The sequence below is a fragment of the Myxocyprinus asiaticus genome, chromosome 28, assembly GCF_019703515.2.
Source record: "Myxocyprinus asiaticus isolate MX2 ecotype Aquarium Trade chromosome 28, UBuf_Myxa_2, whole genome shotgun sequence".
NCBI lineage: Eukaryota > Metazoa > Chordata > Actinopteri > Cypriniformes > Catostomidae > Myxocyprinus > Myxocyprinus asiaticus.
Genome location: NC_059371.1, coordinates 19,380,265 through 19,393,903, shown reverse-complemented (window position 1 = coordinate 19,393,903; position 13,639 = coordinate 19,380,265). Strand labels below are relative to the sequence as shown.

At 37.9% G+C, this 13,639-nt stretch overlaps 1 protein-coding gene across 3 annotated transcripts in view; it reads left to right on the top strand.

The window, feature by feature from the left end:
• The window catches only part of LOC127419051 (laminin subunit beta-2-like), an 89,057-nt gene that overhangs the window by 54,019 nt on the left and 21,399 nt on the right, over nt 1-13,639 (top strand). For all 3 annotated transcript variants that reach the window (XM_051660102.1, XM_051660103.1, XM_051660101.1), the window contains 10 exons: nt 6,027-6,162; nt 7,371-7,444; nt 7,558-7,746; nt 9,469-9,532; nt 11,249-11,451; nt 11,610-11,730; nt 11,835-12,023; nt 12,279-12,458; nt 12,590-12,702; nt 13,037-13,116. In XM_051660102.1, coding sequence (XP_051516062.1) covers nt 6,027-6,162; nt 7,371-7,444; nt 7,558-7,746; nt 9,469-9,532; nt 11,249-11,451; nt 11,610-11,730; nt 11,835-12,023; nt 12,279-12,458; nt 12,590-12,702; nt 13,037-13,116 — 1,349 coding nt within the window. The remainder of the gene's footprint in view (nt 1-6,026; nt 6,163-7,370; nt 7,445-7,557; nt 7,747-9,468; nt 9,533-11,248; nt 11,452-11,609; nt 11,731-11,834; nt 12,024-12,278; nt 12,459-12,589; nt 12,703-13,036; nt 13,117-13,639) is intronic.

Sequence of the window (13,639 nt, the reverse complement as noted above, 5' to 3'; positions counted from 1 at the left end):
AAGGGCTTATTGCGAGAAAGGGGCATTCCCATTTACACTATAAACTGCACTGTATAAGCAGCGTACTCTTTACTCCCATATACATGCGGCTCAGTCAGTATGCAGCTTTTTCCATGGCAACGTAATTTCCCCACAGTGCTTGCGTAAATAACAAACATGTCATTTGCTGTGTTTGTTTCCTTAACTTTCCATCGTGACCTGCAGCCGAATTGCGATGAAGTAGTGGGGTTTCCCTCTTACATAAAACTCAGAGATTCCCCCAATGTACGAGCAATATACGCAAATGTAAGGGTCAGTCGATATTTTACATAAGTAGCAGTTCTAGCTTGTATGGCGCCCTGGGCAAATTTAAAAGATCTTGAATTCATCTCTTACATCTACCCCTGTTTGCTTTCTCTCTTTTATCCTGAAACACTACTCCTCCCTTTTTTCTTTCAAGAGTGAGTAAAGCACTCCTTTCAGCCCTCATAAAATGTACTTTCATTCACTACAAGTATGTTTAATGTTTGTTGGTCTATGAATGTCTGTTAAAATTCTTATTGCTCTAATTTTTTTTTAAATGTATTGCATTAGTCATTAAAGCATTTAAGGAGCATAACATTGACAGAAACTGTTTAACTGCCTGGAGGAACCATACATCCTAGACATGGAGCGTTACACCCATTTGGTCCTCGGCGCAGGTGTTACCTGTCAACTGTCTGTCAACTCATATGTCAGTAGTATGTCTGTTCGGTTTGCATTGGTAAACAACCATCATGAATGAGGATCAGATGGAGTACTAGTTTAAATTGTCTGCTACAGTTGAAGTCAGAAATATACATACACCTTAGCCAAATACATTTAAACTCAGTTTTTCACAATTCCTGACATTTAATTGTAGAAAACATTCCCTGTCTTAGGTCAGTTAGTATCACTATTTTAAGAATGTGAAATATCAGAATAATAGTAGAGAGAATGATTTATTTCAGCTTTTATACCTTTCATCAAATTCCCAGTGGGTCAGAAGTTTACATACACTTTGTTAGTATTTAGTATTTGACTTGGGTCAAACATTTTGGGTAGCCTTCCACAAGCTGGTGGAATTTTGGCCCATTCCTCCAGACAGAACTGGTGTAACTGAGTCAGGTTTGTAGGCCTCCCTGTTCGCACACGCTATTTCAGTTCTGCCCACAAATTTCTGTCGGATTGAGGTTAGGTCTTTGTGATGGCCACTCCAAGACCTTGACTTTGTTGTCCTTAAGCCATTTTGCCACAACTCTTCAATATATCCACATAATTTTCCTTCTTCATTGTGCCATCTATTTTGTGAAGTGCACCAGTCCCTCCTGCAGCAAAGCACCCCCACAACATGATGCTGCCACCCCCATGCTTCACGGTTGGAATGGTGTTCTTCGGCTTGCAAGCCTTGCCCTTTTTCCTCCAAACATAACAATGGTTATTATGGCCAAACAGTTCAATTTTTGTTTCATTAGACCAGAGGACATTTCTCCAAATAGTAAGATCTTTGTCCCCATGTGCACTTACAAACTGTAGGCTGGCTTTTTATGGCAGTTTTGGAGCAGTGGCTTCTGCCTTGCTGAGCAGCCTTTCAGGTTATGTCGATATAGGACTCGTTTTACTGTGGATATAGATACTTGTCTACCTGTTTCCTCCAGCATCTTCACAAGGTCTTTTGCTGTTGTTCTGGGATTTATTTGCACTTTTCACACCAAACTACATTAATCTCTAGGAGACAGAATGTGTCTCCTTCCTGAGCGGTATGATGGCTGCGTGGTCCCATTGTGTTTATACTTGCGTACTATTGTTTGAACAGATGAACATTGTACCTTCAGGCGTTTGGAAATTGCTCCCAAGGATGAACCAGACTTGTGGAGGTCTTGGCTGATTTCTTTTGATTTTTCCATGATGTCAATCAAAGAGGCACTGAGTTTGAAGGTAGGCCTTAAAATACATCCACAGGAACACCTCCAGTTCAGTACACCTCCTATCAGAAGCGAATTGTCTAAAGGCTTGACATCATTTTCTGGAATTTTTCAAGCTGCATAAATGCACAGTGTATGTAAACTTCTGACCCACTGGAATTGTGATAAAGTCAATTAAAAGTGAAACAATCTGTCTGTAAACAATTGTTGGAAAAATTACTCGTGTTATGCACAAAACTAAAGTTTGCTAATATTAAGTCTGTGGAGTGGTTAAAAAATGAGTTTTAATGACTTCAACCTATGTGTATGTACATTTCTGACTTTAACTGTATGTTTAGTGGTGCTTGCCTCACGCTGTTATTGGACACTTTCAATTAATCAAGGCTGACTGTGAATAGTGAATTTCTACAATGACATTTGTGACTGAAAACTATTGCATTTGAATGATGCTGCATCCATGCCCCTAGATGTCAGTGTAAGTCCAAGATGACTGCCATATTGGCAAAACAAAAAATTACTGAGTGCACCTTTAATAATCTTATCTTCTTAGATCCTAACTTAATACGTTTCTATAATGCAGCACCTGAGCCATATTAAAGAAACTAGAATATCTATAGAGACTTGGGGGTGGGCGAAAGTTGTGGTAGAGGAATTACAAATGTGTTTTATTTTTTTTTTGTTTTGTTTTTTTGTAGGGCCCCAACGCAGCATTCCTGTAGTTCATAATCCTTAAAGTGGTTTGATCACTGCTAATCCTATTGTTGGTGTTTGTATCTATAGCTGTGTTTCCAACCAACTTTTTTAAGTGATTTTTGAAAATGTGCATAAGAAATCCTGAATGGAAACGATATGCAAATAAACTCTAAAAATTTGCATAAAATTTAATGCACTAGTAGGTGGATTTTGTAGAGTTTTGCATAAGTTAAAATGCGCTTTAAAGTGATGGAAACGGCTTATTTGCATGAACAATGACGTGTTATGACCATTTTTAAAGCGCAGTGGCAATGCGCTCGTCGGATGTTATAGGTGTGTGAGAGCTTGACGTGACTGGCTCAACGAAAGGCCCGACCATGGCACACAATTCCTCAAACTTAGCCCTGGTTGGTTGAAAGTGCTTCACCCACAGATTGTTGTTAAAGTGGGTCCTCACAATCCACCAGAACTGTTTTGAGTGTGGGCACTCCCAGGTATATGGAGAATAGCCATTTGAGCCCTTGTTATGTGAGCTATTGCACTTATTTTGCAACATCTCCTGGCAGCATTTAATAACATAATGTACAACTGCTTTATTACAGCAAATACACCTCTGCCCGAAGCAAAGAGGTCGTTCAGCTGCTCCATGATAAAAAGGCGGGCTCCCTCAAGATAATGCGCATTTATTGTTCATGGAAACGTGTGATTTTTCGCAATGTTCTTTAGTCGAATTTTCAGAAATGTGCATTAAAATGCAAAACATTTTGATGGAAACCCAGCTTATGAGTGTGTGTCCAGTCTGTAAACACATTATTGTAGAGGTGGTGATGTTCTGAAATAGACACTGGGGTACTTCTCTGGTTTTGCCGTGACCTTTTAAATTGTGTTTGAAAAAATACGTGTCTTAATTTTTTAGCCAGGCCACTGCTGGAGATTTTGTTGCCCATGACAACTACCCAGCATAGACAAAGTGCTCTGGCATTCTTCCATGTCAATTCTCATGTTCTGACCTGATTCCAGGAGGCCCATTCCCCTTTCCTCTGTTTCCAGGTTGGCATGGAACTTGCCCCCCATTCTGAGGGAACATTATGCCCAAGCTATGACCCAGAATTTTTGCATCACTTTGGTAGCTACTTAAGCCACCAGCCAAGAGAGTTTAAAGAGCTCGTGATATCAAAATTAGAGTTTTGTGGCTTTTAGTCCATGTGCGTTTTCTTTTATATGCTAGTGTACTGCATCATTTTGAAAATAAATAAATAAAAAATAATTTTTGCAGATAATAGGGTAACCAGATGATCATGACAAAAAAATCGGGATGCAACCCCCCCTTCCCCACCAAAGCAAGAAAAATTACCTCTATAAAAATGTGTATACAATAAACTGTAAATTATTCTATCAGCTGATATAAGTGAAAGTTTGTAGTTTTGCACAAACTTCTAAGCAGGGATTAAAAACAGTTCAAGGAATGAAAACGAAAACTGAAAACTGAACAAAATTATTTGCAGAATGTAAACGAAAACAGGAACAAAGTGATTTTCAATTGTTCTGGATTGAAAGTGTTGATTTTAAATGCTGGTAACGGTTATAACAGGTACATTTTTTTCCCAATAACTTTTTTTCATGAAACTAAAGGCCAAAGGGTTTATCACAGTACATTGTTGGAAAAAATTAAACATGTCCTTTGATCCTGAAGGAAACTGCTACGTCACACATTTCTTTGCTTAATTGCCCATTGTGGATGTTGCATTCTCTGAATTATGACCATTTAACAACTATGTATAGTTACTACATACAGTATACTGCAAGGCTAATCCAGACACAAGGAATGTTTTTATTGGAGGTAAAAAGTTTCTTTCTCAGTTGTTCCCAAGTCTTCGATTAATTATTGTTAGATATGATGCATCAATACAGATCTGATGCTGCCAGGTTTTTACAGAGAAGCAGATCTTTAATTAAAATTGTACTTAACTGTTAATTAACTGAATGCTTGTTATGATTTCTATGCTGATAAATCCACCACACAGGAAAGTATTTAATTGCTTATTTTCGCTTCTTTTGGTGAGGCAAGTGGCTTATTTTGGGCTTGTCTTTCCAGACCAGGTAGCTTGTTTCTCTTGCGAGATCTGGCAACACTACAATTGGTAAAAATAGACTTTGTGTAGATATGATACAGAACTTATGACAGATGAAAACATCCACTTAATATCGTGCTGAATTTATACGGTCAATCAGTGCAGAACTGAAATGTGTCCCAAAATAAAAAAATGAATTTAATGATGCTCTTATACATTAAACGTATCAAAGCTTCATATTTGGTCACTATTATTCTACCGAATACGTAGTCATTTCACTTAGGTTAAATGTATTCACTTGTGCTTCTTAAGTTACTAGTTGAAATTCCTGTTTTCACTTTAACAGCTCCCCAGTATTAGCTTACAGTACAAGCAAAGCCCAGCACACACGATATATGCTCAGTTTCAATTGCACATTTGTGGAGAAAGATATAAACCAGTAACAGCTTTGCGATAGGACAATTCTGTACAGTTGTTTTCAACAAAATGAAAATTGGACATTTGGCTCATTAGGAACATGCGTGCAATTCTACTGACTGCTGCCTATGTCAGATGAGAGGATGGAGTAGGCTATATGAAGAGGACACATTTTATTTTGCCATTTGATTACCTTGACTTGTACTAATATCACCTATCCTTCCCCATCTTTTGGCTTCTAGCAGGTAAGGAGACTTTTCTTATGGGCAGACAGACAGTATCAGAGGTAGGTTGGGGCAAAGGGGAAAAGTTTAGCACAGGCTGGGAGCTGCTCGAAGAAAGTACCGCTGATTCTGACAGTCGCTTGTTACTCATGAAGCACAGCAATGTCAGTTTCATAAAATATTTAAGCTAAGACTGATTATCAGGAAAAAAGGCATCCCAATTGCACCTCCATTGGGTGGCGGGACACGGCTTGAAAAATCGGGACTGTACCAGGACGTCTGGTCACCCTGGTAGATTTACACATTTAAAATTGACAGTCTTTCTTGTCCAGAAGACAAATAAAAAATATTGATGACTCATGTTGCACTACACAGATTTTTTTCCAATCAGATGCTCTCTAGAATGAGAATGTCCCTCCCCCTGCAACAGACCAGAAAGTAGCAAATCATGACTGTGACGTAACTTAAGTCTATTGGCTGTTTTAAAAAGTGGACAAACACATTTCAATATGTCCTGCCTGGACTTCTTGTTTCAATTGTAAATACTTTTACAACACTTTACAGAAAACTGTGCTCTTTAAGCCATAACATGGGATCTTCAAGTCCTTAAAGGTGCAGAGCGACTCCAATCAGAATGTGCTGCTGTTATGAAGTATTCTTGCAGAAGTGAACTTTTATTTCTCTCTCTTTTTCTTTAGGAGTCAGATAAGTGCTTTATATGTAACTCTCAGGAGCCATATGACCCCTATAACCGCAGAAACAGCCACCCAGTGGAGAATGTAATCTACCAGAGAGACAGCAGAGGAGAACTTACATGGTGGCAATCTGTAAATGGTGTGTGTGTGTGTGTGTGCGTGTATATTTTGGTATACAGTGGTCCCAGTAAGTATTTGGACACTTTTCTCCACCATATTTACTATTACTTTTAACCGACTGGTGCCACGGTAATTTTAGTGGATATATGAAGTCAGTTCCCCTCATGTTCACCGACGTCTCTTATCAGAGTAACCACAGCTGTAGTTAATCACATTAAAGGGGTAGTTCACCCAAAAATAAATATTCTCTCATCACTTACCCTCATGCATGACTTTCTTTCTTCTGCAGAACACAAACGAAGATTTTTAGAAGAATATCTCAGCTCTGTAGGTCCGTACAATGCAAGTGAATGGGTGCCAAAATTGTGATCTCCAAAATCCACATAAGGGCAACATAAAAGTACTCCAAACGACTCTGGTGGTTAAATCCACATCTTTAGAAGCAGATCAATATTTAAGTCCTTTTTTGCTAAAAATTCTCCTCCCTGCTCCGTCAATCTCCACTTCACTTTCACATTCACAGATTCTTCTTCTGTTTTTGGTGATTCACATTCTTCATGCATATCGCCCCCTACTGAGCAAGAAAAATAATTTATGATAAAAAAATTGACTTAAACATTGATCTGTTTCTCACCCACACCTATTACATTGCTTCTGAGGATATGGATTTAAACACTGAAGTCATATGGATTACTTTTATGATCCCTTTATGTAGATTTTTTAACTTCAAAATTTTGGCACCCATTCACTTGCATTGTATGGACCTACAGAGCTGAGATATTCTTCTAAAAATCTTCATTCGTGTTCTGCAGAAGAAAGAGAGTCATACACATCTGCAATGCCAGGAGGGTGAGTAAATCATGAGAGAATTTAAATTTTTGGGTAAACTATCCCTTTAACTATGGACTTGTTCAACCACACTTTTGCGTCTTGATCTTGAATAGTTTATGTATAGTTTTATTATGTAAAACCTCACAAACTTTTTTGTTGTTGTGTGAAATGTTTTGCTTGAAAAGTGTGCTTGTGCTTTGAACCGCTTGCTTTGATATTTTGTTGTGTAATGTAATGCAATTCAGACATCTGTAACTGTGGCTTAAGTGTCCACATGCTGTTTGAGCCAATGTATGTGCATACTGTATGTGTATGTGTAGAGATCAGTTGTCAGTATGTGAGTTAAATTGAATACTTAAAGTACATATTTCTGCTAACACTTTCATTTGTGTGCAGGAGAGGAGAATGTCAGTATTAGACTGAATCTTGAAGCAGAATTCCACTTTACTCATCTCATCATGAAGTTTAAGGTACTGTATGTGCATAACTGAGACTAGTTTTCCTTTCTTTACACCAGATTACTTAAACTCTGTTGTCCAGACATTGCAAGGGCTTTTGCCTTACTCTACCTGCATCTCCACAGACTTTTAGGCCAGCTGCTATGCTGATCGAGCGTTCTTCTAATTTTGGCCGGACGTGGAGGCCGTATCGCTACTTTGCCTACAATTGCACCAAGACTTTCCCCACAGTTCCTGCCCACTCTCTTCGATTTATTGATGAGGTCATCTGTGAGGAGCGCTACTCTGATATTGAGCCTTCTACTGAGGGAGAAGTGAGTGGGTGTGGAGGTTATTTTCATATGTACAGTGCTGAGGAAAAGTATTTGCCCCATCCTGATTTCTTTTGTTTTTGTGTATATCTCATACTAAATTGTTTCAAAAATTCAAACTCTAACATAAAACAAAGGCAATCTGAGTAAACACAAAATACAGTTTTTAAATGATAATGTTATATATTGAAGCAATACAGTGCATCCGGAAAGTATTCACAGCGCTTCACTTTTTCCACATTTTGTTATGTTACAGCCTTATTCCAAAATTGATTAAATTAATTATTTTCCTCAAAATTCTACAAACAATACCCCATAATGACAACGTGAAAGAAGTTTGTTTGAAATTTTTGCAAATTTATTAAAAATAAAAAACAGAAAAAAAAAATCACATATATATATATAGAATTTTGAGGAAAATAATGAATTTAATCCATTTTGGAATAAGGCTGTAACATAACAAAATACTTTCCGGATGCACTGTATCTCCAAATGGAGAGCCATTATCTCCAAATGGAGAAAACTTGGCACAGTACTGAAACTTCCCAGAAGTGGCAGACCTTCCAAAATTCCTCCAAGAGCACAGGAACGACTCATTCAGGAAGTCACAAAAAAGCCAAGGATAACACCCAAGGAACTGCAGGCCTCTCTCACATCAGTAAACTCACTGTTCATGACTCCACTATCAGAAAAACACTGGCCAAAAATGGCATCCATGGAAGTGTGGCGAGGCGAAAACCACCGCTAACCCAGAAGAAGATTAAGGCACCTCTGAATTTTGCCAAAACACTCCTTGATGATCATCAAACCTTTTAGGAGAATGTTCTGTGGACTGATGAGTCGAAAGTGGAACTGTTTGGAAGACAGGGGTCCCATTACACCTGGCATAAATCAACACAGAATTCCACAAAAAGAGCATCATACCTATGGTCAAGTATGGTGGTGGTAGTGTGATGGTGTGGGGATGCTTTGCTGTTTCAGGGCCAGGGTGACTTGCAGTAATTGAGGGAAACATGAATTCTGCTCTCTTCCAGAAAATCCTATAGGAAAACATCCGTTCATCAGTCTGAGAGTTGAAGCTCAAGCGCAACTTGATTATGCAACAAGACATTGATCCAAAGCGTAGGAGTAAGTCCACCTCTGAATGGCTCAAAAGAAGCAAAATTAAAGTTTTGGAGTGGCCTAGACAAAGTCCTGACTTGAACCCTATTGAGATGCTGTGGCAGGACCTTAAATGGGCAGTTCATGCTCAAAAACCCTCCAATGTGGCTGAACTAAACTAAAACAGTTCTGCAAAGAAGAGTGGGCCAAAATTCCACCACAGCGTTGTGAAAGACTGATCTCCAGTTATCAGAAGCGTTTGGTTGCAGTTGTTGCTGCTAAAGGTGGCACAACCAGCTATTAAGTTTAAGGAGGCAGTTAGTTTTTCACATGGGTGATATAGGTGTTGGATAACTTATATATATATATATATATATGAAAACTTAATTTTTTTGTTTACTCAGGTTGCCTTTGTTTTATGTTATATCTCGTTTGAAGATTTAAAATAATTAAGTATGAAAAATACACAAAAACAGAAGAAATACTTGGGGGCAAATACTTTCCACAGCACTGTATGTATTCTTAATCTTTTACCATTTTATTCTTTATTGTTACTCTTGCTATGCAATGTTCACTTCTAGTCCCACTACTGCTATAAGATCGTATTGTTTTTATTTGTCTTAGGTTATTTACAAAGTTCTTGATCCTGCAATCCATGTGAAAGACCCATACAGTCTTGAAATTCAAGGTTAGTGCAGAACTACTTGACAGTTTTATTATAATTGAGAGAGACAGTAGAACATGGAAGCACAGATACAACACTCCAAGGAAAGTACAACCCCGGGTAAAAATTATGGAATAACCACACTTAGTGGATGTTCACCCAGATTTTTTACTTTGTAGCAATCACAGATATGACACAAAACAATTTTTGTTTAATAGCTGAACATTCTGGCTTCGTGAAACATCCGTCAAACAAATTAAATTACATTAATTAATGGCATTTTTTTTTTTTTGCAGATCAAGTAGAGGAAAAAATTATGGAATCACTCAATGTTGAGGAAAAAAATTATGGAATCATCAAAAAAACAAAAAAAAAAAACAATTAGTACTTTGTTGCTCCTCTTCTGGCTTTTATGACGGCCTGAATTCTTTGAGGCATGGACTTTACTAATGAAAAGCAATATTCTCCATCAAGCTGGTTCCAACTTTCTCGAATAGCGGTTGACAGATCAGCTTTGCAGGATGGAGTCTTGTCATGGAAGAATTTTTTTCAATTTCCACCATAAATTTTCAGTCGGATTGAGATCCGGACTGTTTGCTGCCCGTGTCATTGAGTTGATATGCCTTTCCTGAAGAAAAGCTTTAACACTCTTTGCTCTGTGGCAAGATGCATTATCATCCTGAAAAATAACTTCACCAAACCTATTTTCTATCAAAGGAATGAGAAAAATGTACACCTGTGCATTGACTGTTGAGGTAATGATTGCCATCTCCCCTGGTCTTTACCTGACATGCAACCCCATATCTTAAATGACTGGGGAAATTTGATTGTTTTCTTCAGGCAGTCATCTTTATATGTTTCATTAGAATGGCACCAGATAAAAGTTCCAGCATCATTGCCTTGGCCAATGCAGATTCATGATTCATCACTGAACATCACTTTCATCCAATCATCCACACTCCATGATTGCTTCTCTTTAGCCCACTGTAGCCTTGTTTTCTACTGTTTAGATGTTATTGCTGGTTTTTGTTTGGCTTTTCCATATGTACCAAAATCACATTTCATTCAGCAGATTTCTTACAGTTCTGTCACAAACATTGACTCCTGTTTCTGCCCATTTGTTTTTCATTTGTTTTTTTGTGCATTTTCTATTTTCAAGGCATATTGCTTTGAGTTTTTTATCCTGACACTTTGACGTCTTCTTTGGTCTACCCGTATGTTTTCCTTTCATAACCTTCCCATGTTGTTTATACTTGCACAAAACTCTGTGTTGGATTTCCTTGTTGAAGGAGTTTTATAATCCTTTCCCTTGTTTCAATTGACAACTCTCTTGTTGGGGCCATGTTTCCTTTCAGTTAGCAATGTCCAACAACTCGTTAAGTTCTGTAAGCACTCTCTTTTAACTGCAGACTACTTTGCATTTTTAGATTTGTGCTGGTATTTGTTTTAGAAATGCAAATTACAAGGTAATTCCATAATTTTTTCCTCTATTTGATCTGGAAATAAAATATGCCATTAATTAAAATAATGTAATTTAATTGGTTTGAGGGATATTTCACGAAGCCAGAATGTTCAGCTATTAAAAAATTGTTTTGTGTCATATCTGTGATTTGTTTATTTGCTACGAAGTAAAAAAGCTGGGTGAACATCCACTAAGTGTGGTTATTCCATAATTTTTGCCAGAGGTTTTAGCCATCAATCATAATACAGCCATTAAGTGTATTTACATTCTCCCCTCAGATTTGTTGCGGATCACTAACCTTCGGATAAACTTCACTAAGTTGCACACTCTGGGTGATAACCTGCTTGATCGTCGTCCTGATGTGCTGCAGAAATATTACTATGCACTGTATGAGCTGGTTGTGCGTGGGAGCTGCTTCTGTTACGGCCATGCGTCTGAGTGTGCACCAGTGCCTGGGGTGACCACCAGAGATTCTGGCATGGTGGGTTTAGTCAGTCCCATTGACATTTTGGAGTTTGAACTTGTTTTGATTTCAGATAATAATTTCAGTTGATTATTGTTTACATGGTTATGGAACACAACATTTCGAATGAAGCCCACTATTTAGGATATCTCATCTCTTTGCTTTTGATTGGACAGATTCATGGACGTTGTGTGTGTAAACACAACACAGTGGGATTAAACTGTGAGTGGTGTAGAGATTTCTACCATGATGCACCCTGGAGACCCGCCGAGACTGATAATACACATACCTGCAAGGGTAAGATACACACAAACACATTTATGCTTTGGAGAAATTCAAGAAAATGAACCCTATATCTTCAATCTAAATAGCAACAATGTACATTTGTGACCTTTTCCCAGAATGCAACTGTAACGGTCACTCCAACCAGTGTCATTTTGACATGGCTGTATATCTGGCTACGGGAAACATCAGTGGAGGTGTGTGTGAAAACTGTCTCCACAACAGAATGGGACGCAAATGTGAGACCTGCAAACCCTTCTACTTCCAGGATCCAGCCAGAGATATCAGAGATCCAGCAGCATGTATCTGTAAGTTAGCCAGCTGCTTTCTGCTGAGTTTCATGAATAAAGCACCATCTATAATAAGCCTAATTTACATAGAACATGTTTGTGATGAAAAGATTGGCAATGGCTTCATCTGTATATACATTTTGCAGCACTATTTCAAAGCATTTAGCACCTGGTTAGGTTGGATTAGTGGATAAAACTACTGTAGTTCTCTCCCGCCTTATTAATGCTGCAAACCTCTCTCATTATTCCTGGGTGTTTTCTCTGTGTGTGCAGCCTGTGACTGTGACCCGGTGGGCTCTCTAGAGGGAGGAGTTTGTGACAGTCACACTGATCTAGATCTGGGAATGATTGGTGGTCAGTGTCGATGTAAGCAGAATGTCAGGGGTCAGCGCTGTGACTACTGCAAAGAGGGACACTATGGACTAAGCCTAAACAATCCACTGGGATGCCAGCGTAAGTGTGTGTGTGTGTGTGTGTGTGTGTGTTAGAAAGAGAGTGTGTGTGAATTTGCCTTGGAAGCATTTACTATACGTGTGACATTTATTCTGTATATGTGAAATGTATTCTTGTCATGTCATTGGCAGCATGTAACTGTGACCCCCGGGGCATCACTATGCTGGGGGCTCCATGTGATCAGATCAGTGGGGACTGCTCCTGCAAGAGATATGTAACAGGCCGCTACTGCAGTCAGTGCCTGGTAAGAGTACATTCTATTTTTAAAATCATTTCATTTAAAAAAGCATATGCATATACAGTATATTTTAATATTGGAAATGCAAAATTCAGAATTTAATTTTGACTTTAAAATTCTAAATTCAAAGTCATCCCATTCATCTTTAAAATTCTATGCAATATCTGTTCTAATATTAAAAATACAAAAATCTAAAAATTCATAATTCAAAAGTTCTAAATTAAAAAAATGTAGAGAGGCAATATACAGATATGAATCATTCTCTGTATTCATGTCAGATGCTCACATACTTGTATTTTTGTTTTATTTTTTAATTTTTTATTTATTATTATGTGTATAGCCTGAGTACTGGGGACTTAGTAATGACCTGGCTGGCTGCAGACCCTGTGACTGTGATTTTGGTGGAGCGACCAGTAACCGGTGAGTCATTGATGTGTTTTCGCATCTACAGTATGTGAGTGTATTTACCATTGATCAGTAATGAGAGTGTTACTTTGCTATGCAAATATTAACTTGCTGAATTGCTTTGTGATATGATTTATCGTGGTATTGAAGTAAAAAAACTGTAAAGTTTGGATAAGCGATTCACAGGACTGAACATCAAGATTTCCTTATGAAAACAGCTCTTCATGGAAGGGGTGTCAGACTCATTTTATATTGCAAATGGAACTTACTAATAGTTGCCAGATGCCTTTACATTAGATCGGCCTATATACAATATACTAAATTAGTAAATACATATCAGTCAAACAAGATTGACAAATATTGCAATGAGAAAACCACTCACTACTCTTGGCTGGATAACTTGAGCTGCGATAAGCCATCTAATACCAAATATTAACTAAATTAGGCCAAAAAACTGTATGGCTCATTTTAATAAACAACATTGAATCATTGTTAATGTATGATATCTTACCTATTTTTATCAGTAAGATTTGGAAAC